Source organism: Salvelinus alpinus, chromosome 6, assembly GCF_045679555.1.
Source record: "Salvelinus alpinus chromosome 6, SLU_Salpinus.1, whole genome shotgun sequence".
Classification (NCBI taxonomy): domain Eukaryota; kingdom Metazoa; phylum Chordata; class Actinopteri; order Salmoniformes; family Salmonidae; genus Salvelinus; species Salvelinus alpinus.
This window is the reverse complement of record NC_092091.1, coordinates 15,104,788-15,126,446: the sequence shown is the minus strand read 5'-3', so window position 1 is coordinate 15,126,446 and position 21,659 is coordinate 15,104,788. Positions and strand designations below refer to the sequence as shown.

At 41.6% G+C, this 21,659-nt stretch overlaps 2 protein-coding genes and 1 long non-coding RNA gene across 6 annotated transcripts; 1 reads left to right on the top strand and 2 right to left on the bottom strand.

Annotated features, from left to right (window-relative positions):
* Window positions 1–2,363: 2,363 nt before the first annotated feature.
* On the bottom strand, window positions 2,364–6,464 carry LOC139578203 (bile acid-CoA:amino acid N-acyltransferase-like). Its single transcript, XM_071405516.1, has 10 exons — window positions 6,122–6,464; window positions 5,898–5,997; window positions 5,607–5,797; window positions 5,313–5,482; window positions 4,283–4,402; window positions 4,085–4,167; window positions 3,883–3,976; window positions 3,655–3,735; window positions 3,377–3,518; window positions 2,364–2,946 (listed from the first exon to the last, which is right to left on the bottom strand). Exons 1-10 carry the CDS (start codon window positions 6,315–6,317, stop codon window positions 2,816–2,818), a joined length of 1,308 nt encoding a protein of 435 aa, XP_071261617.1. The 5' UTR covers window positions 6,318–6,464; the 3' UTR covers window positions 2,364–2,815.
* Window positions 6,465–8,826: 2,362 nt separating this feature from the next.
* Window positions 8,827–13,531, bottom strand: LOC139578201 (bile acid-CoA:amino acid N-acyltransferase-like). Of its 4 annotated transcripts, none has more exons than XM_071405511.1 (11): window positions 13,145–13,531; window positions 12,585–12,781; window positions 12,361–12,460; window positions 12,070–12,260; window positions 11,776–11,945; window positions 10,746–10,865; window positions 10,548–10,630; window positions 10,346–10,439; window positions 10,118–10,198; window positions 9,840–9,981; window positions 8,827–9,409 (listed from the first exon to the last, which is right to left on the bottom strand). In XM_071405511.1, the coding sequence occupies exons 2-11, from the start codon at window positions 12,778–12,780 to the stop codon at window positions 9,279–9,281; spliced, it is 1,308 nt and encodes a 435-aa protein (XP_071261612.1). In that variant the 5' UTR covers window position 12,781; window positions 13,145–13,531; the 3' UTR covers window positions 8,827–9,278. The 4 variants fall into 4 exon arrangements, with proteins under 4 accessions (XP_071261612.1, XP_071261611.1, XP_071261615.1 ...); XM_071405510.1 differs by having other exon boundaries at window positions 13,065–13,519; XM_071405514.1 differs by having other exon boundaries at window positions 13,149–13,342.
* Window positions 13,532–18,010: 4,479 nt separating this feature from the next.
* Window positions 18,011–19,924, top strand: LOC139578206 (uncharacterized). Its single transcript, XR_011675509.1, has 3 exons — window positions 18,011–18,121; window positions 19,041–19,139; window positions 19,797–19,924. It is a non-coding gene; the product is annotated as an uncharacterized lncRNA (long non-coding RNA).
* Window positions 19,925–21,659: the final 1,735 nt, after the last annotated feature.

The following is a 21,659-nucleotide window of genomic DNA, read 5'->3' as shown; positions in this document are numbered from 1 at the left end:
GAAAGACTCAGAGCAGAATGCATTGGAAGTGTTTACCTCTAGGCTACTGTGTAACAACCAATTCAGACAACAATAAACAATGTAGCATCACACAGCAGTTATTATCACCCGCACAAAATAAAGTGTTGCCTAATATACCATATTCTGGAAGTCTTAATTAATAACGTTAATGTCGCCAGCTTCTACAAAACGTAGCATATAACGTTACGCAGTTTTACCAACTTGCCAGTGTTGTCCTAACAACTGCGATTCGCCACCTGGTTATCAGAGGGGGGAAAGGAGAAGATTAATTGTGTGTCGTCTGCATAGCAATGATAGGAGAGACCATGTGAGGATATGACAGAGCCAAGTGACTTGGTGTATAGCGAGAATAGGAGAGGGCCTAGAACAGAGCCCTGGGGGACACCAGTGGTGAGAGCGCGTGGTGCGGAGACAGATTCTCGCCACGCCACCTGGTAGGAGCGACCTGTCAGGTAGGACGCAATCCAAGCGTGGGCCGCGCCGGAGATGCCCAGCAACGTAATGTCATGTGCCGAGAGATTGTTCGGGGGCTTGGCAATGGACATTTACCATAAATATCTCAGCATAGACACTAGCCAGTGAGCATGTTTCAACTATGCAAGCGACTTTTCATCTTAACCATATTACACTTTTGAATAATGCAACAATTCACAAGCATGGGCAGACAAATGGCTTATTTTTTGTCGTCTGTAGGCTACACTCATTAGCCTACCCTACATTTTAGCTTCATGACAAAAGCACAGACTTGCTAACAGCATGTCTTCATCAAGAAACGTTAACCTATCAAAAATGTACGATTACCCTTCTCATACAATATAAAACAACAGTAGGCCTACCTTACAACAAACCAGGCTTCATTTCAATCAATATCATGCAAATCATTACATGTGGTAAAAGCAAAATGCGACTGACAAAGTGTGTATAAGTGAATTCACTGGGGGGGTTGCCGAGCTATATTATCTGGAAGCCCATCTCCCCCACAAAATAAATTGTCAACTCGTGCACAATTCACCTGTGCTTCAGTCTGATCAATTGTAACCTACTAATAACAACCCCAGCTGCAGGTAGCCACGAGAAGCTTATGCGCTCTGATCCCATCTGGGCGTGGGGAAACAAAGCGGTAACGTTATGTATTTCTAGCCTAAAATAGGCCCATTTATTTGTGTTCTGAGAAAATGTGATCAAATGTGGTTTATATTCAAATTTTGGGTGGCTGGGCAACCTAGGCCTATTTAATCCAAAAGTATAGACAGGAATTAATCAATCAATACAATAGTAATGACATAGTGTATGAATATTTATTACAGATGCAAAGGCCTACACAAAGCAAGCTCAGCCCTATTAGTTCTATTGTCCAATCGCAGTTGTTGTCTCTTTGTCTGGGTTAAGGACCCCCCCCCCCCCCCACTAGTTTAGTTTTAAAATAGAATTCATATGAACAAGTATAAAGGTTGCTGCAGTTTGACAGGGTTGAAATGCTTTCTTTAACCATATGACCTGATTAGAAAAATAATCTGGTTCCATCATAGCTCATATAAAAACATTTAGTTTTTTTTACCGTTGATTTATTACTATGTCATACAGTTCAACGTGGGTCCAGAGTTGGTTAGGTTACCAGATCAGGAAGAACTCTGAGCCCCAGGAAAATAATTTGCCCCTCATGACTGCATTTCGCTACACTCAAATTAACATATGCTAACCATGTGTATGTGACCAATAAAATTTGATTTGATTTTGATTTGACTGTAGGACCTGTGGTGCCACCTCTGAAATCAACACACAATATTACAAATTAAAAAACATATCCAATTTGTTTGATAGTATCAAAATACCCGCGGCCTAGCAGGTATGGGCTTCCATAGTTTTACGTGGTACAGTGCAGCTTACCACTGTGACAATTTCAGAATGGAACATGCTGTAAAGCTGTAACTGTAATTTCAAATAAAAGTCTCAAATATTAGGAAAATTTCTATATTTTTCAGTTGTTTCAAAAACTTTGCTCTGCTATTACCATTTATACTGTAGGACTGTTGGGCTGAACAAGAATTCTGTTTACAATGCTCTGCTTGGAGGGGGGGGGGAGGCAACTTTAGGGCGAGTGCATGACCTCCTGAGGTAGTGCCCGAGACGTGATCATTTTGTAAATTTACATTACAATAGTGTCGCTTGAGAATCGATACCTCTCGAGAACCTCTTGATATTTTGTGAATGAGAATAGCACCTTTGTTTTATATTAAAATGGTCAAAAGGAAACAATAACAGTAAGGTACTTAACTGTTATCCAGAAATGATTTGATATTCAGATAAAAACTGACCATGAAAAAAAGGAATGGGGTGAGTTCTTACATTTTCAAACGCTTTCCTTTATTCAAGGATGACAATTTTACAGGAATTTTATACAACCTATTAGTAATAGCGCCTTTTTAAAAGTAGAAATGCACAGTAGTAAAAGTTATCAGGTTTAGATGCAATATTGCTTGTGACAGCAGTAAAACTGGAAAGAAAGCAGTGACAAGGTCTATTTAATTGAAATGAAAAACTGAATGAAACATTTGAAACAATGCACCAACTCTGAGAGATCTTCTCGATCTTTGAACGTTATGGCTCGTGTAGATCACCAAAACCAGGAGAAAAGGAACGGCAACATTTGGATTGGGACATCGGCTCGTTGAGTTATGTGGTTTAATCCCACGCACACTTGTCAACATAATTATCTTTCATCACATCTCTGATGAGAATTAAGATACGTCATAATTACAATTTTTTAAATAAAATGTCTGTGTCTCTGACCTGGTCACAGATTTGACGGTGAGGTCACATCTGTGCTTCGATATAGGTGCTCCTCCAGAAAAGAAAGGATCTTCTTCCAGGAGTCTTCCTGTGCGTGACCGTGTGGCGCTGTCTCTCCTCCCCAAAGAACCACCACTGCAATCAAATCAGGAGGGGAAGCATCAAACAAAAAGAGAACAAGTGTGATTATTCCACTGCTTCACACAACCCATTTCTATATGTTTGCTAGAAACAGCCATGGAAACAGCCATTACTTTTAAATTGCTGTTCAGACTGACAGTATGTAATGTACTTGATTTCAATTGTATTTATTGCCTCGTAAAACATTAAAGGGGAGTAATTTGTCTATCTCCAGGCAAAACAAACAGAATGTGTGACGAGAGTTCTTCACATATTACCAGACAAATGAGTCATTGCAACCATATCACTGTGATAATGTGTGTTGTATTGTCGATTAGCAGTGGAAAATTACACATCCCCAAAACAGCAAATAAGATACTGTCAAACTGTCTCTGATAATAACAAGGACACAAACACACCACACACACAACCAACGTTAAATTACACTTTTGTTTTGTCCCAGCCACCATGAAGTTGCTGGCACGGATATGAGGACTATACGGCGGTTCAATCAGGTGACCAGCTCCAGGGTAGGACAGAGTGGTCAGCAGGTGACTGTTCCCTGCTTTCTCCATCATCTGCTTCATCTGAGGAGGCACAAGAACTCTGTCAGTTCTACATCAGTGTTGGGCATCAAAAACATACTGTAAAAAATTACAGTAGAACCACTTTAATAATACATATTTCTGCAGCAATCCAAGCATTGTTAAAAACTGTACTCACGTCCTCTGCTGACTCAGTGGCAGGCCAGTTTTGGTCATCCTCACCCACAATCATTAGAACAGGACATTTCAGCTGCCCCACCTAACCAGGACACAACAGTAAACCATTGGGATAGACAATGCTACATTCCTTATAAAGTCAAAACAGACAAGGGAGAACAGCTATAAAGTGAGTACAATGAGGGTATAGGTTAAAATCAGGGTAGAATCCAGTTTGATTTAAACCCACATCCACTTTCTTGTTTGGATCAGTTGGAATGGGTAGAAGCAGATCCCGCCAGATCACTCGATTCTCCTCATCATAGCGAGTGTTACGGACGTTTCTAGGAAATTAAACACACAGACGAGTAAGTTATATTGAATTATTATTAGAGGATCAAAGTGGAAGCACAAATGTATACACATCTTTAAACACGTGATAATACACATACTTATTAATCTCACTGAAGACATCAGAGAGTGAGCCTTTCACCGGCTGGACATGACTGCCACTCACACATACCAAACACCTGGGCTGATAGAGGACCAACAGTATAAGACACCGAAATACAAACACACACAGACAAAAACACAAATATATACACACATCTCCACATTATTCTGCTAGTGCGGTATGAGCACTCTCCTACCTGAATCACAGTGGAGTACACGGCCATCCCCAAAGCCACTGAGGTCCCAAAGGACAGGCCCAGTATCGCTATCCTGTCCCCACACACCTGAGGGTGCTGTTTGAGAACGGTGAACGCAGCCTAGAGTGAAAAATAGAACATTTCATATGAACTACAATTGTGGTCAGTGTGTCCGCCCTGAGAATGGAAGGTTGGGAGTTCGATCCCCGGCCAAGTCATACCAATAACTGTAAAAATGGTAACCGATGCGTCCCTGCTTGGCCCTCAGCATTAAGGAGATAGATTGGGGGTAAGGCCCTGCGATAGACTAGCGTCCCGTCAAGGGGTGTATCACGCTACAGAAACAGGAGATATAGTAGGCTCCTGCCCTATGAGTCGTTCCGGCTCGCACAAACCAAGGCTCGTGCAAGGCCACTTACTAAGACTGTCGTACAAAACTTGATTTTAAATTGTTACCACAGCAGTCATATTTTGACACAGGATATTCTGTTTCTTTATTACTGTAGTAATAACTTTATTAAATATTAATGTAAGTACCATAAAAGTGGGAGAAGGTTACATTTTAGTAATTTAGCAGACGCTTTTATCCAGAGCGACTTACAGTAGTGAGTGCATACATTTCTCATACTTTTTTTATTGTAGGAAATTGGTCTAGTTGTCTCGTCACGTTTTCTTTAAGGTTCATACTTCAACAAACGTAACCCAATGACACATTTTACAACACACTATTAAGATAAGAACAAAATCCAATGTCAGTTCCTACAAATAACAGTTGAATGTGTTGGTTGTGCAAGGGATTGGTTGCACAGACAAGGTGAACGAACCTTTGGATGAGCTTTGTGGGTTTCATTACCTAGAGCTTATAGCTTCCTTCCTGAATAAGAATACACCATATACAGAGCATATCACCTTGTGAAAGTAAAATATGTGCTATATATCAGTTGATCACTGTCATTTGAGGCACCTATGACACTAAATATGACAGTGCAGATCAGCCAAAATGCAGTGGTCTAGTAACATATACTGGTACCTCAAAGTATTCGTTCCCCACATGAGAGGTTGAGCCCCCAGAGGTCCGGGGTGTCATGTACTCCAGGGCCAGACAGACAAAGCCATGCGACGACAGGAGGGCAGAGCGATACTCCACCAGACCGCCACCCCCACCCCACAGATCCAACAGGGCAGGGAAGGGCCCGGGTCCTTCCAACACAACATGGTCTGTTCAGACCTGGGCTATATATCCTCTTATGATAATCATATCTTTGGATGATTTTAATTGTAATTATTGAAAGTGAGGTGTATGTAGCTAAAAACTATGACATACCTGGTGGCAGGAATAGGGTCCCTGTGACCCCTCCCTCTGTGATGTCGACCCTGCGGACTCCAGGGGCCATGTACCAGCGCTCTGTGACGACACTCGCCAGGGCCACCTGCTCTCTGAACCCCTGACTCATGTGTCCCCTGTACACAGAGATGTGCACCACCATGGGAGTGTGGACCTCCTTCTTTCTCAACCTAAAATTACAAGACATTGTTTATAATTCAACTGGTGGCCTTTGATAAAAAAATTACAACTTTATCAATGTATTATTTTTAGGGTGGAGTTTCAGTTTACCTGAGTCCAATTCTACTGCCAGGTACTGGTCTCATGCTCCACAACAGTCCCATGGGTTCCACGCCATCATATGTCCCTCCTAAACTTGAATCATTGGCAACTGTAAAGATATTTGGGTAGTTTATGTGAGAGGGTTTTAAATATGAATTGAACTCTTAAAATTATTGATAACAGTACAAACAAACTTCAATGAAAATGTGTGACATTAAATACAAGTAGCCTACCATTTACAAGTCCTGTAGCATCACTAACATAGTGGCCAAAGGCCTCCCAGTAGTCGCCATCATCTGAGTGGATCAGCGCGTGCAAGGTGATATCTTGAATTTGCGACAAATTTTGGACGATTAAACTGAACTTTTCATCGATTAGTCCCCTGGACGGGTGAAGCAAAAGCATAGGCGTCGCTGCTTTTTCCGTCATCCTGTCAAAATTGCATAGAAATTTCCTCTCAACAAAGCCGCACCGACATATAACGTTAGTAAGTAGCTTAAATTGTGAAATGAGACAACACAGTTAAGGAGGATCAAAGTTCATGTTGACAGACTGAGCGTCACGGGCTAGAGCTGGAAAGACTCAGAGCAGAATGCATTGGAAGTGTTTACCTCTAGGCTACTGTGTAACAACCAATTCAGACAACAATAAACAATGTAGCATCACACAGCAGTTATTATCACCCGCACAAAATAAAGTGTTGCCTAATATACCATATTCTGGAAGTCTTAATTAATAACGTTAATGTCGCCAGCTTCTACAAAACGTAGCATATAACGTTACGCAGTTTTACCAACTTGCCAGTGTTGTCCTAACAACTGCGATTCGCCACCTGGTTATCAGAGGGGGGAAAGGAGAAGATTAATTGTGTGTCGTCTGCATAGCAATGATAGGAGAGACCATGTGAGGATATGACAGAGCCAAGTGACTTGGTGTATAGCGAGAATAGGAGAGGGCCTAGAACAGAGCCCTGGGGGACACCAGTGGTGAGAGCGCGTGGTGCGGAGACAGATTCTCGCCACGCCACCTGGTAGGAGCGACCTGTCAGGTAGGACGCAATCCAAGCGTGGGCCGCGCCGGAGATGCCCAGCAACGTAATGTCATGTGCCGAGAGATTGTTCGGGGGCTTGGCAATGGACATTTACCATAAATATCTCAGCATAGACACTAGCCAGTGAGCATGTTTCAACTATGCAAGCGACTTTTCATCTTAACCATATTACACTTTTGAATAATGCAACAATTCACAAGCATGGGCAGACAAATGGCTTATTTTTTGTCGTCTGTAGGCTACACTCATTAGCCTACCCTACATTTTAGCTTCATGACAAAAGCACAGACTTGCTAACAGCATGTCTTCATCAAGAAACGTTAACCTATCAAAAATGTACGATTACCCTTCTCATACAATATAAAACAACAGTAGGCCTACCTTACAACAAACCAGGCTTCATTTCAATCAATATCATGCAAATCATTACATGTGGTAAAAGCAAAATGCGACTGACAAAGTGTGTATAAGTGAATTCACTGGGGGGGTTGCCGAGCTATATTATCTGGAAGCCCATCTCCCCCACAAAATAAATTGTCAACTCGTGCACAATTCACCTGTGCTTCAGTCTGATCAATTGTAACCTACTAATAACAACCCCAGCTGCAGGTAGCCACGAGAAGCTTATGCGCTCTGATCCCATCTGGGCGTGGGGAAACAAAGCGGTAACGTTATGTATTTCTAGCCTAAAATAGGCCCATTTATTTGTGTTCTGAGAAAATGTGATCAAATGTGGTTTATATTCAAATTTTGGGTGGCTGGGCAACCTAGGCCTATTTAATCCAAAAGTATAGACAGGAATTAATCAATCAATACAATAGTAATGACATAGTGTATGAATATTTATTACAGATGCAAAGGCCTACACAAAGCAAGCTCAGCCCTATTAGTTCTATTGTCCAATCGCAGTTGTTGTCTCTTTGTCTGGGTTAAGGACCCCCCCCCCCCCCCACTAGTTTAGTTTTAAAATAGAATTCATATGAACAAGTATAAAGGTTGCTGCAGTTTGACAGGGTTGAAATGCTTTCTTTAACCATATGACCTGATTAGAAAAATAATCTGGTTCCATCATAGCTCATATAAAAACATTTAGTTTTTTTTACCGTTGATTTATTACTATGTCATACAGTTCAACGTGGGTCCAGAGTTGGTTAGGTTACCAGATCAGGAAGAACTCTGAGCCCCAGGAAAATAATTTGCCCCTCATGACTGCATTTCGCTACACTCAAATTAACATATGCTAACCATGTGTATGTGACCAATAAAATTTGATTTGATTTTGATTTGACTGTAGGACCTGTGGTGCCACCTCTGAAATCAACACACAATATTACAAATTAAAAAACATATCCAATTTGTTTGATAGTATCAAAATACCCGCGGCCTAGCAGGTATGGGCTTCCATAGTTTTACGTGGTACAGTGCAGCTTACCACTGTGACAATTTCAGAATGGAACATGCTGTAAAGCTGTAACTGTAATTTCAAATAAAAGTCTCAAATATTAGGAAAATTTCTATATTTTTCAGTTGTTTCAAAAACTTTGCTCTGCTATTACCATTTATACTGTAGGACTGTTGGGCTGAACAAGAATTCTGTTTACAATGCTCTGCTTGGAGGGGGGGGGGAGGCAACTTTAGGGCGAGTGCATGACCTCCTGAGGTAGTGCCCGAGACGTGATCATTTTGTAAATTTACATTACAATAGTGTCGCTTGAGAATCGATACCTCTCGAGAACCTCTTGATATTTTGTGAATGAGAATAGCACCTTTGTTTTATATTAAAATGGTCAAAAGGAAACAATAACAGTAAGGTACTTAACTGTTATCCAGAAATGATTTGATATTCAGATAAAAACTGACCATGAAAAAAAGGAATGGGGTGAGTTCTTACATTTTCAAACGCTTTCCTTTATTCAAGGATGACAATTTTACAGGAATTTTATACAACCTATTAGTAATAGCGCCTTTTTAAAAGTAGAAATGCACAGTAGTAAAAGTTATCAGGTTTAGATGCAATATTGCTTGTGACAGCAGTAAAACTGGAAAGAAAGCAGTGACAAGGTCTATTTAATTGAAATGAAAAACTGAATGAAACATTTGAAACAATGCACCAACTCTGAGAGATCTTCTCGATCTTTGAACGTTATGGCTCGTGTAGATCACCAAAACCAGGAGAAAAGGAACGGCAACATTTGGATTGGGACATCGGCTCGTTGAGTTATGTGGTTTAATCCCACGCACACTTGTCAACATAATTATCTTTCATCACATCTCTGATGAGAATTAAGATACGTCATAATTACAATTTTTTAAATAAAATGTCTGTGTCTCTGGCCTGGTCACAGATTTGACGGTGAGGTCACATCTGTGCTTCGATATAGGTGCTCCTCCAGAAAAGAAAGGATCTTCTTCCAGGAGTCTTCCTGTGCGTGACCGTGTGGCGCTGTCTCTCCTCCCCAAAGAACCACCACTGCAATCAAATCAGGAGGGGAAGCATCAAACAAAAAGAGAACAAGTGTGATTATTCCACTGCTTCACACAACCCATTTCTATATGTTTGCTAGAAACAGCCATGGAAACAGCCATTACTTTTAAATTGCTGTTCAGACTGACAGTATGTAATGTACTTGATTTCAATTGTATTTATTGCCTCGTAAAACATTAAAGGGGAGTAATTTGTCTATCTCCAGGCAAAACAAACAGAATGTGTGACGAGAGTTCTTCACATATTACCAGACAAATGAGTCATTGCAACCATATCACTGTGATAATGTGTGTTGTATTGTCGATTAGCAGTGGAAAATTACACATCCCCAAAACAGCAAATAAGATACTGTCAAACTGTCTCTGATAATAACAAGGACACAAACACACCACACACACAACCAACGTTAAATTACACTTTTGTTTTGTCCCAGCCACCATGAAGTTGCTGGCACGGATATGAGGACTATACGGCGGTTCAATCAGGTGACCAGCTCCAGGGTAGGACAGAGTGGTCAGCAGGTGACTGTTCCCTGCTTTCTCCATCATCTGCTTCATCTGAGGAGGCACAAGAACTCTGTCAGTTCTACATCAGTGTTGGGCATCAAAAACATACTGTAAAAAATTACAGTAGAACCACTTTAATAATACATATTTCTGCAGCAATCCAAGCATTGTTAAAAACTGTACTCACGTCCTCTGCTGACTCAGTGGCAGGCCAGTTTTGGTCATCCTCACCCACAATCATTAGAACAGGACATTTCAGCTGCCCCACCTAACCAGGACACAACAGTAAACCATTGGGATAGACAATGCTACATTCCTTATAAAGTCAAAACAGACAAGGGAGAACAGCTATAAAGTGAGTACAATGAGGGTATAGGTTAAAATCAGGGTAGAATCCAGTTTGATTTAAACCCACATCCACTTTCTTGTTTGGATCAGTTGGAATGGGTAGAAGCAGATCCCGCCAGATCACTCGATTCTCCTCATCATAGCGAGTGTTACGGACGTTTCTAGGAAATTAAACACACAGACGAGTAAGTTATATTGAATTATTATTAGAGGATCAAAGTGGAAGCACAAATGTATACACATCTTTAAACACGTGATAATACACATACTTATTAATCTCACTGAAGACATCAGAGAGTGAGCCTTTCACCGGCTGGACATGACTGCCACTCACACATACCAAACACCTGGGCTGATAGAGGACCAACAGTATAAGACACCGAAATACAAACACACACAGACAAAAACACAAATATATACACACATCTCCACATTATTCTGCTAGTGCGGTATGAGCACTCTCCTACCTGAATCACAGTGGAGTACACGGCCATCCCCAAAGCCACTGAGGTCCCAAAGGACAGGCCCAGTATCGCTATCCTGTCCCCACACACCTGAGGGTGCTGTTTGAGAACGGTGAACGCAGCCTAGAGTGAAAAATAGAACATTTCATATGAACTACAATTGTGGTCAGTGTGTCCGCCCTGAGAATGGAAGGTTGGGAGTTCGATCCCCGGCCAAGTCATACCAATAACTGTAAAAATGGTAACCGATGCGTCCCTGCTTGGCCCTCAGCATTAAGGAGATAGATTGGGGGTAAGGCCCTGCGATAGACTAGCGTCCCGTCAAGGGGTGTATCACGCTACAGAAACAGGAGATATAGTAGGCTCCTGCCCTATGAGTCGTTCCGGCTCGCACAAACCAAGGCTCGTGCAAGGCCACTTACTAAGACTGTCGTACAAAACTTGATTTTAAATTGTTACCACAGCAGTCATATTTTGACACAGGATATTCTGTTTCTTTATTACTGTAGTAATAACTTTATTAAATATTAATGTAAGTACCATAAAAGTGGGAGAAGGTTACATTTTAGTAATTTAGCAGACGCTTTTATCCAGAGCGACTTACAGTAGTGAGTGCATACATTTCTCATACTTTTTTTATTGTAGGAAATTGGTCTAGTTGTCTCGTCACGTTTTCTTTAAGGTTCATACTTCAACAAACGTAACCCAATGACACATTTTACAACACACTATTAAGATAAGAACAAAATCCAATGTCAGTTCCTACAAATAACAGTTGAATGTGTTGGTTGTGCAAGGGATTGGTTGCACAGACAAGGTGAACGAACCTTTGGATGAGCTTTGTGGGTTTCATTACCTAGAGCTTATAGCTTCCTTCCTGAATAAGAATACACCATATACAGAGCATATCACCTTGTGAAAGTAAAATATGTGCTATATATCAGTTGATCACTGTCATTTGAGGCACCTATGACACTAAATATGACAGTGCAGATCAGCCAAAATGCAGTGGTCTAGTAACATATACTGGTACCTCAAAGTATTCGTTCCCCACATGAGAGGTTGAGCCCCCAGAGGTCCGGGGTGTCATGTACTCCAGGGCCAGACAGACAAAGCCATGCGACGACAGGAGGGCAGAGCGATACTCCACCAGACCGCCACCCCCACCCCACAGATCCAACAGGGCAGGGAAGGGCCCGGGTCCTTCCAACACAACATGGTCTGTTCAGACCTGGGCTATATATCCTCTTATGATAATCATATCTTTGGATGATTTTAATTGTAATTATTGAAAGTGAGGTGTATGTAGCTAAAAACTATGACATACCTGGTGGCAGGAATAGGGTCCCTGTGACCCCTCCCTCTGTGATGTCGACCCTGCGGACTCCAGGGGCCATGTACCAGCGCTCTGTGACGACACTCGCCAGGGCCACCTGCTCTCTGAACCCCTGACTCATGTGTCCCCTGTACACAGAGATGTGCACCACCATGGGAGTGTGGACCTCCTTCTTTCTCAACCTAAAATTACAAGACATTGTTTATAATTCAACTGGTGGCCTTTGATAAAAAAATTACAACTTTATCAATGTATTATTTTTAGGGTGGAGTTTCAGTTTACCTGAGTCCAATTCTACTGCCAGGTACTGGTCTCATGCTCCACAACAGTCCCATGGGTTCCACGCCATCATATGTCCCTCCTAAACTTGAATCATTGGCAACTGTAAAGATATTTGGGTAGTTTATGTGAGAGGGTTTTAAATATGAATTGAACTCTTAAAATTATTGATAACAGTACAAACAAACTTCAATGAAAATGTGTGACATTAAATACAAGTAGCCTACCATTTACAAGTCCTGTAGCATCACTAACATAGTGGCCAAAGGCCTCCCAGTAGTCGCCATCATCTGAGTGGATCAGCGCGTGCAAGGTGATATCTTGAATTTGCGACAAATTTTGGACGATTAAACTGAACTTTTCATCGATTAGTCCCCTGGACGGGTGAAGCAAAAGCATAGGCGTCGCTGCTTTTTCCGTCATCCTGTCAAAATTGCATAGAAATTTCCTCTCAACAAAGCCGCACCGACATATAACGTTAGTAAGTAGCTTAAATTGTGAAATGAGACAACACAGTTAAGGAGGATCAAAGTTCATGTTGACAGACTGAGCGTCACGGGCTAGAGCTGGAAAGACTCAGAGCAGAATGCATTGGAAGTGTTTACCTCTAGGCTACTGTGTAACAACCAATTCAGACAACAATAAACAATGTAGCATCACACAGCAGTTATTATCACCCGCACAAAATAAAGTGTTGCCTAATATACCATATTCTGGAAGTCTTAATTAATAACGTTAATGTCGCCAGCTTCTACAAAACGTAGCATATAACGTTACGCAGTTTTACCAACTTGCCAGTGTTGTCCTAACAACTGCTGTAGGAAACGGCAATTGCAATTAGGTGTCGAGGCCTTCTGTATTGGGTCGGCAAATTGTGCCTTACAAGATTTGCATTGCGTTTCTTATGCTTTCAAAATCTAAATTCCTATGGGCTAAGTTTCTCTCATGAGTCAAATTCAAAACAGTGGAAGTCCGGCAGTGACAGGACTGGGGCAGAGCGAGACAACCCAGTGGAGGATTTTTTTTTAAGGTGGAACATAGTTTGCCAAATTAAAGGAGGCTCGACATATTGTAGAGGAAGTTAGGTAGGCTAATATGCTACAGTTTTTTTGGGGTAAAACACTTTATTTGAACGAAGTTTTGTAACCTATGTCTAATAATTGCTACAAAACATTTTATAGCTTTTTTTTATAGAATTTTTATAGCAACGTACTGGAGGGCTGAACTATGTAGTTACATGCCAAAATTGCATTCTAAACTGAAGATCATGATTAGGTGATTATTGGAGTCAGGTGTTAGCTGGGGCTGCCGCAAAACTGTGACACCAATCAGGCCCTCAAGGACTGGAATTACCCACCCCTATATGTGTTTTTGGCCAGAAGAAAGATGCTTGTAAGAATTTGGAAACCTTAATTGTCTATCTTGAGGAGTGGGACATTTCCATGCGAGAGAGATATACAGTACCAGTCAAAAGTTCGGACACACCTACTCTTCTTTATTTGTACTATTTTCTACATTGTAGAAATGTATTGTAGAAATAAATAACACATATGGAATCATGTAGTAACCAAAAAAAAGTGTGAAACAAATCAACATATATTTGAGATTCTTCAATGTAGCCACCCACCTATTGCCTTGATGACAGCTTTGCACACTCTTGGCATTCTCGCAACCAGCTTCATGAGGTATTCACCTGGAATGCTTTTCCAACAGTCTTGAAGGAGTTCCCACATATGCTGAGCACTTGTTGGCTGCTTTTCCTTCACTTTGCGATCCAACTCATCCCAAACCATCTCAATTAGGTTGAGGTCGGGAGATTGTGGAGGCCAGGTCATCTGATGCAATACACCATCACTCTCCTTCCCTTGTCCTATCCCCCTGTATGACGCATGACTGGCGCAGCGGTCTAAGGCTCTGCATCTCAGTGCTGGAGGCATCACTACAGACCCTGGTTCGATCCTGGCTGTATCATAACCGGCCGTGATCGGGAGTCCCATAGAGCGGCGCACAACTGGCCCAGCATCGTCCGTGTTAGGGGAGGGTTTGGCCTGGGCAGGCTGTCATTGTAAATAAGAATTTGTTCTTAACTGACCTGCCTAGTTAAATAAAGGTTAAATAAAATAAATAAATGTACCCATAATTCTCGTTTCCATGTAAAGCTTGTTCGCAATAAACCCAGCCATTGGGTGGATTCTCAGAGAAAGAGAGGGAGAGGGACAGAGAGAGGAGAGCTCTCATGTAGGCAAATTACATTACATGAGGAGAGATGGAAAAGAGGACAATACTGTTTCCTCTATTTTACAGCTTCAAAGGGCTCTCAGTAGTGTGACTATTAACATCTTAGTAATATAGGAAGTCGCAAAATAAATAATGGTAAACAAGTGAGATTCTTCCCATCAAAACAGAAGGCATAATGGATAGGCTTCAGAGTGAATTGGAGTAGGCCTAAACCGCTTAAGACGTAGCTCCACTGTAAATGAGCTAATGGCTCTTTGTACAGTCAACTCGATTCAGTTCATGAGGTTGAGTCAAAGATATTTCAGATAGACATAAATCAGATTCATGAAAATGCTCTTCAAACCACACATGGTTAACCAAGTAAGTTTTTAAAGGATACCATGCTGAAAAGGGGAAAACTTGAGAGAGGATGGATTCACCATATCCAATATTGAAGTTCAACAGCCAAGCTGCTTCATGGCCTTTATTTTAGGCTCCATAAGGAGGAAGCGGGAACGATTGTCAAAAATAAGATGTGGTAGGAGTGTTGAAACAAGTATAGAAATGGAGAGAGAGAGAGAGAGATGCAGAAGGAGGAAGGTACATAGTTTGTTTGAATGTACCAGTGCAAAGAGAGAAAGAGAGTAGAGATCAAGAGTTGAATACATTACAGTATATCAGAAACTACATCTCGAGACAGCTGGACCAACCAGACTTTACTGAGTCTCTCACTCTCACTGTGTCCTAGAGAAGCTGAGCCCCAGAATCTACAAGATGAGGAACCTACTGATATTCACCATCCTCTCCTTCATGACAGGTAATAAGCTTGTTATAGCACTCTATAACAATGTAATACAACCTAGTTAGTCTTCATATAAAAACATTTACTCTAGAGTTTGGACTACCAATTTGTTTTGGATAATATGATGCCACCTCTGTTTTAAAATGTCTCATCTCAATATTGATAGCTGCATTATTTAGGAAAGTGTTTACTTCCTAAGACTGTGATATGGGGTAGTTTTATCTACCTTAGTTGAATGCAGTGACTGTATAAGACCGCTTGCTAAATGAACTGGTGCCAGCACAGGATGCAGAGCTGTGTCTTCCTCCTTCATAATGTAGAACTGGTTTCAGCACAGGATGCAGAGCTGTGTCTTCCTCCTTCATAATGTAGAACTGGTTTCAGCACAGGATGCAGCGCTGTGTCTTCCTCCTTCATAATGTAGAACTGGTTTCAGCACAGGATGCAGAGCTGTGTCTTCCTCCTTCATAATGTAGAACTGGTTTCAGCACAGGATGCAGAGCTGTGTCTTCCTCCTTCATAATGTAGAACTGGTTTCAGCACAGGATGCAGCGCTGTGTCTTCCTCCTTCATAATGTAGAACTGGTTTCAGCACAGGATGCAGAGCTGTGTCTTCCTCCTTCATAATGTAGAACTGGTTTCAGCACAGGATGCAGAGCTGTGTCTTCCTCCTTCATAATGTAGAACTGGTTTCAGCACAGGATGCAGAGCTGTGTCTTCCTCCTTCATAATGTAGAACTGGTTTCAGCGCAGGATGCAGAACTGTGTCTTCCTCCTTCATAATGTAGAACTGGTTTCAGCACAGGATGCAGAGCTGTGTCTTCCTCCTTCATAATGTAGAACTGGTTTCAGCACAGGATGCAGAGCTGTGTCTTCCTCCTTCATAATGTAGAACTGGTTTCAGCACAGGATGCAGAGCTGTGTCTTCCTCCTTCATAATGTAGAACTGGTTTCAGCGCAGGATGCAGAACTGTGTCTTCCTCCTTCATAATGTAGAACTGGTGCCAGCACAGGATGCAGAGCTGTGTCTTCCTCCTTCATAATGTAGAACTGGTTTCAGCACAGGATGCAGAGCTGTGTCTTCCTCCTTCATAATGTAGAACTGGTGCCAGCACAGGATGCAGAGCTGTGTCTTCCTCCTTCATAATGTAGAACTGGTTTCAGCGCAGGATGCAGAGCTGTGTCTTCCTCCTTCATAATGTAGAACTGGTTTCAGCGCAGGATGCAGAGCTGTGTCTTCCTCCTTCATAATGTAGAACTGGTTTCAGCACAGGATGCAGAGCTGTGTCTTCCTCCTTCATAATGTAGAACTGGTTTCAGCACAGGATGCAGAGCTGTGTCTTCCTCCTTCATAATGTAGAACTGGTGCCAGCACAGGATGCAGAGCTGTGTCTTCCTCCTTCATAATGTAGAACTGGTGCCAGCACAGGATGCAGAGCTGTGTCTTCCTCCTTCATAATGTAGAACTGGTTTCAGCGCAGGATGCAGAGCTGTGTCTTCCTCCTTCATAATGTAGAACTGGTTTCAGCACAGGATGCAGAGCTGTGTCTTCCTCCTTCATAATGTAGAACTGGTGCCAGCACAGGATGCAGAGCTGTGTCTTCCTCCTTCATAATGTAGAACTGGTTTCAGCACAGGATGCAGAGCTGTGTCTTCCTCCTTCATAATGTAGAACTGGTTTCAACGCAGGATGCAGAGCTGTGTCTTCCTCCTTCATAATGTAGAACTGGTGCCAGCACAGGATGCAGAGCTGTGTCTTCCTCCTTCATAATGTAGAACTGGTTTCAAGGCAGGATGCAGAGCTGTGTCTTCCTCCTTCATAATGTAGAACTGGTTTCAGCACAGGATGCAGAGCTGTGTCTTCCTCCTTCATAATGTAGAACTGGTGCCAGCGCAGGATTTAAATGTAAATGTCAATCTCAGGTTGTGTGAGCTACCTTAAAGTGGAAGGATACTCAGGAGGAACTGCCATCTTCAACTGTAAATACCCAGACGCATATAACAGCAACCAGAAATATTTCTGTAAGAAGTGCAGCCAGAGTTGTGAAGAGAAAATTAGCAGTGAGACAAAGAACACCTGGGAGAACAAGGATATATTCTCTCTGAAAGACACTGATAGTAAACTCTTCACGGTGGTCATCGAAAAACTGAATTATAGAGATGAAGGATGCTACTACTATGATGCGGACACACCAGACACGTCGTCAACTTACTGTAGGACTAAGGTGGAGCTGGAAGTAAAGGAAGGTGAGTGACTTTCACTTTAATTTAACAAAATTATTGTGACAGTCGAATTCCCTGTGTGATGAGAATAACTAGTCACGGCGGTCAGTCAACTAAGGGTGAAAGGAAAGACTGAGGTTATTAATAATGGCTGAGGTAGTTTCCATTGACAGATAACTGCTGTAGGAGATCATTCACAGAGACTGCTTATCTGGGAGGAAACGCTGGGAGGAAACGCTACCATCAGCTGCAAGTATCCAAATGACCATATGGACAGAATCAAGTATTTCTGCAAAGAAGATGGTCACTTCATCTGTAAATACAATATAGATTTACAATCTAGAAAATAATCGAATGAACAAGGTCGATTTTTCTGTGTCTGACAAGACAAGAGAAGAGAGAGAGTCTTCACAATGACCATCACCAATCTGACTGGGGAGGGTACAGGGATATTCTGGTGTGGTGGGAAAACTACTGCCTACATCGCCCTGATCACTGAAGTACAACTTAAAGGTATTAATGGTAAGTGTAAGGATTGCTATTCATGTCATCTATTCAGCAGATTTTTTTTTTCTTCAATTTATTTAGATTTTAGACAACAGAGAAATAAGGCCTACTAGTATGTTGGTCACAAAGCTGCTATTTTTGCTTTGGGTTAGATGGACCGTTTATTTGTGTGTTTCTTTGAATATGCAGAGTATAAAACACAATTCTATAGAATAGCCTTCCATAGTACAACTACAGTCAGCACTTCCTGTTTTGTTGCTTACTTTCCTTCTCAAATTGTCTTTCCTTGTGTCCTCTTTATTTCCCTCCTTCTCCAATCGCATTGGAGGAGATTCTCCAAGGTACCCGCCCCTCTGACCATTTCCTCCAATGTATTTTTAGAAGGTGGCTAAGAGAGAAGACACAAGTAATCAAGGAAAGACACATTGGGAAAGACCCCTTTATTTTTGTCACTTCCTGTGGTGAATCGTTTCTGGGCATGCTCAGTCATGAGGTTGTGGTCTGTGAAGGGGTTGGGGGTTTTGCCAGTTCCTTTTTACACTTCAATTGTAGTCTTTGCTCTGTGATGTCCAGCTGCCTATTGGTAATTTCAACCAATTAACTGTCTTAATCAAAGATCGAATCCCCAAGCCGACCACATGAAAAATCTGATGATGTTCCCTTAGCATGGCACTTAACCCTAATTGCTCCTGTAAATTGCTCTGGATTAGAGCGTGCCAAATGACAAAAATGTTAAACAATTTTCTCTTCTTAAAAGCTTGCCAATACATACAGTAGGAGTCTTTTGACGAATAGTTTAACTTTGATTCTCAAAGTTTGTTCCACTGCTTACTGATTCACTAAGTTACACTGAAAGGACTGTACTTAATGTAAGCAGCACAGAAGAGCTGATTTCATGGGGTCTACTATCTCGCACTGTGTGTGTGTGTTCCAGCCAGCTCTGTGGTCATCATTGTGTCTATGAGTCTTGCTGTGTTGGTGTTTGCTGTCATCCTGGTCATCGTCTACATTCGTAAATGCAACAAAGAGAAAGGTGAGAAACTGTTTTTTTTTATATACACACACACGGTCTTGTACAGCTAACCTTGTGGGGACACACAATTTAGTCCCATTCAAAATCCTATTTTCCCTAACCCCTAACCCTAAACCTAACCCTAACCCGTACTCTTACCCTTACCCTAACCCTAACTCTAACCTTAACCCTAACCCTAACCCAAGCTACTACCCCTACCCCTAAAACTAACCCTAGCTCCTAACCCTAACTCTTAACATAATTCTAACCCTGTCACTAATTCTAACCTTAACCTTAAACCACCTAGAATTAGCATTTGACCTCGTGGGGACTAAGAAAATGTCCACAGGAGCTGTCTCCTCAACACACAGGGTAAGAGCAGAAGGGGGAACAATATAAATGTTAGTGTGTGTGTGTGTGTGTGTGTGTGTGTGTGTGTGTGTGTGTGTGTGTGTGTGTGTGTGTGTGTGTGTGTGTGTGTGTGTGTGTGTGTGTGTGTGTGTGTGTGTGTGTGTGTGTGTGTGTGTGTGTGTGTGTGTGTGTGTGTGTGAGAGAGAGAGAGAGAGTTTATGTCAAACTATGTTCTCACCTTCAGCATGTACTCCTCATCATCTTCTTTCTTTCTCTGCTCATCCTCTTCCTCCTTTCCCTCCTCCTCCTCTTCTTCCTTCTCTCCAGGGTGGCCATGGTGATATAAAACTGCACCCCCTACAGCTAGACTCAGGTCCGGCGACCACAACCAACTTACCCACAAACCCATTTGACTCACTCCACTACTCCAGTGTCAACTTCCACAAGAACCCCGGCAGCCCCAACGAAGCCACCGCTGCCATCGCTAAAGAGGGCACTTCTTCCACTGAATACGCCACTGTGAACTTTGTTCAAAGCCTGCCTACTCACCCTGACCAATGAATGACATGACAAAAATAGACCTCTAGCCTATTTCTACTGCTTCTCAATCCTAAGTGAATACAATACAATATAATCAAATACAATACAATAAAATGCAATACAATGGAATACAATAAAATACAATAAAATACAACACAAAATAATACAATATAACACAATACAATATAATACAAGAAAATACAATATAATTTAATACAATATAATACAATATAATACAATACCATTATTGGGTATTTGGTATTTTATTAGGATCCCCATTAGCTGTTGCAAAAACAGCAGCTACTCTTCCTGGTGTCCACACAAAACATGAAACATGACATAACACAGAACATTAATAGACAAGAACAGCTCAAGGACAGAACTACATTAAAAAAAAATGTAAAGGCATACATAGCCTACATATCAATGCATAAACACAAACTATCTAGGTCAAATAGGGGAGGTGTTGTGCCGTGAGGTGTTGCTTTATCTGTTTTTTTGAACCAGTGTTGCTGTTTATTTGAGCAATATGAGATGAGTTCCATGCAATAATGGCTCTATATAACAGTGTACGCTTTATTGAATTTGTTCTGGATTTTGGGACTGTGTAAAGACCCCTGTTGGCATGTCTGGTGTGGTAAGTGTGTATGTGTTAGAGCTGTGTGTAAGTATACTATGCAAACAATTTGGGATTTTCAACACATTCATGTTTCTTATAAAAAGAAGAAGTAATGCAGTCAGTCTCTCATCAACTCTTAGCCAAGAGAGACTGGCATGCATAGTATTTATATCAGCCCTCTGATTACAATGAAGAGCAAGACGTGCCTCTCTGTTCTGGGCCAGCTGCAGCTTAACTAGGTCTTTCCTTACAGCACTGGACCACATGACTGGACAATAATCAAGATTATACAAAACTAGAGCCTGCAGAACTTGCTTTTTGGAGTGTGGTGTCAAAAAAGCAGAGCATTTCTTTATTACAGACAGACCTCTCTCCATCTTTAGCTGTGATTGCTGATGTGTATATGGTTTATTCATCAGCATACATGGACACACATGCTTGTTTAATGCCAGTGGCAGGTCATTGATAAATATATAAATGAGTAGAGGGCCTAGAGAGCTGCCTTGTGGTACACCACACTTTACATGTTTGACATTAGAGAAGCTTCCATTAAAGAACCCTTTGAGTTATATTAGATAGATAGCTCTGAATCCATGATATGGCAGTTGAACAACAGGTTATGGTCAATATTATCAAAGGCTGCACTGAAATCTAACAGTACAGCTCACACAAACTTCTTATTATCAATTTCTTTCAACCAATCATCGGTCATTTGTGTAGGTGCAGTGCATGTTGAGTGCCCTTCTCTATAAGCATGCTGAAAGTCTGTTGTTAATTTGTTTACAGAGAAATAGCATTATATTTGGTTAAATACAATTTATTTCCAACAATTTGCTAAGAGCTGGCAGCAAGCTTATAGATCTGCTGTTAGAACCAGTAAAGGCCGCTTTGCACTCTTGGGTAGTGGAATTACTTTGGCTTCCCTCCAGGCCTGAGGACAAAGACTTTCCTCTAGGCTCAGAGTAAAAATATGTCAGATAGGAGTGGCTATAGAGTCAGCTACCATCCTCAGTAGCTTTCCATCTAAGATG

What these genes read in the sequence shown, in the direction of transcription:
- LOC139578203 (XM_071405516.1), bottom strand. Translation starts at nt 6,317, where the DNA reads ATGACGGAAAAAGCAGCGACGCCTATGCTTTTGCTTCACCCGTCCAGG. An exon ending in TGCTACAGGACTTGTAAATG is followed by an intron (nt 5,998 to 6,121) that starts GTAGGCTACTTG and finishes ATATCTTTACAG; the next exon opens with TTGCCAATGATTCAAGTTTA. An exon ending in TGTACTCCACTGTGATTCAG is followed by an intron (nt 4,168 to 4,282) that starts GTAGGAGAGTGC and finishes GTCCTCTATCAG; the next exon opens with CCCAGGTGTTTGGTATGTGT.
- LOC139578201 (XM_071405511.1), bottom strand. Translation starts at nt 12,780, where the DNA reads ATGACGGAAAAAGCAGCGACGCCTATGCTTTTGCTTCACCCGTCCAGG. An exon ending in TGGGGAACGAATACTTTGAG is followed by an intron (nt 10,866 to 11,775) that starts GTACCAGTATAT and finishes TTTTCACTCTAG; the next exon opens with GCTGCGTTCACCGTTCTCAA. An exon ending in CCACTGAGTCAGCAGAGGAC is followed by an intron (nt 9,982 to 10,117) that starts GTGAGTACAGTT and finishes GTGCCTCCTCAG; the next exon opens with ATGAAGCAGATGATGGAGAA.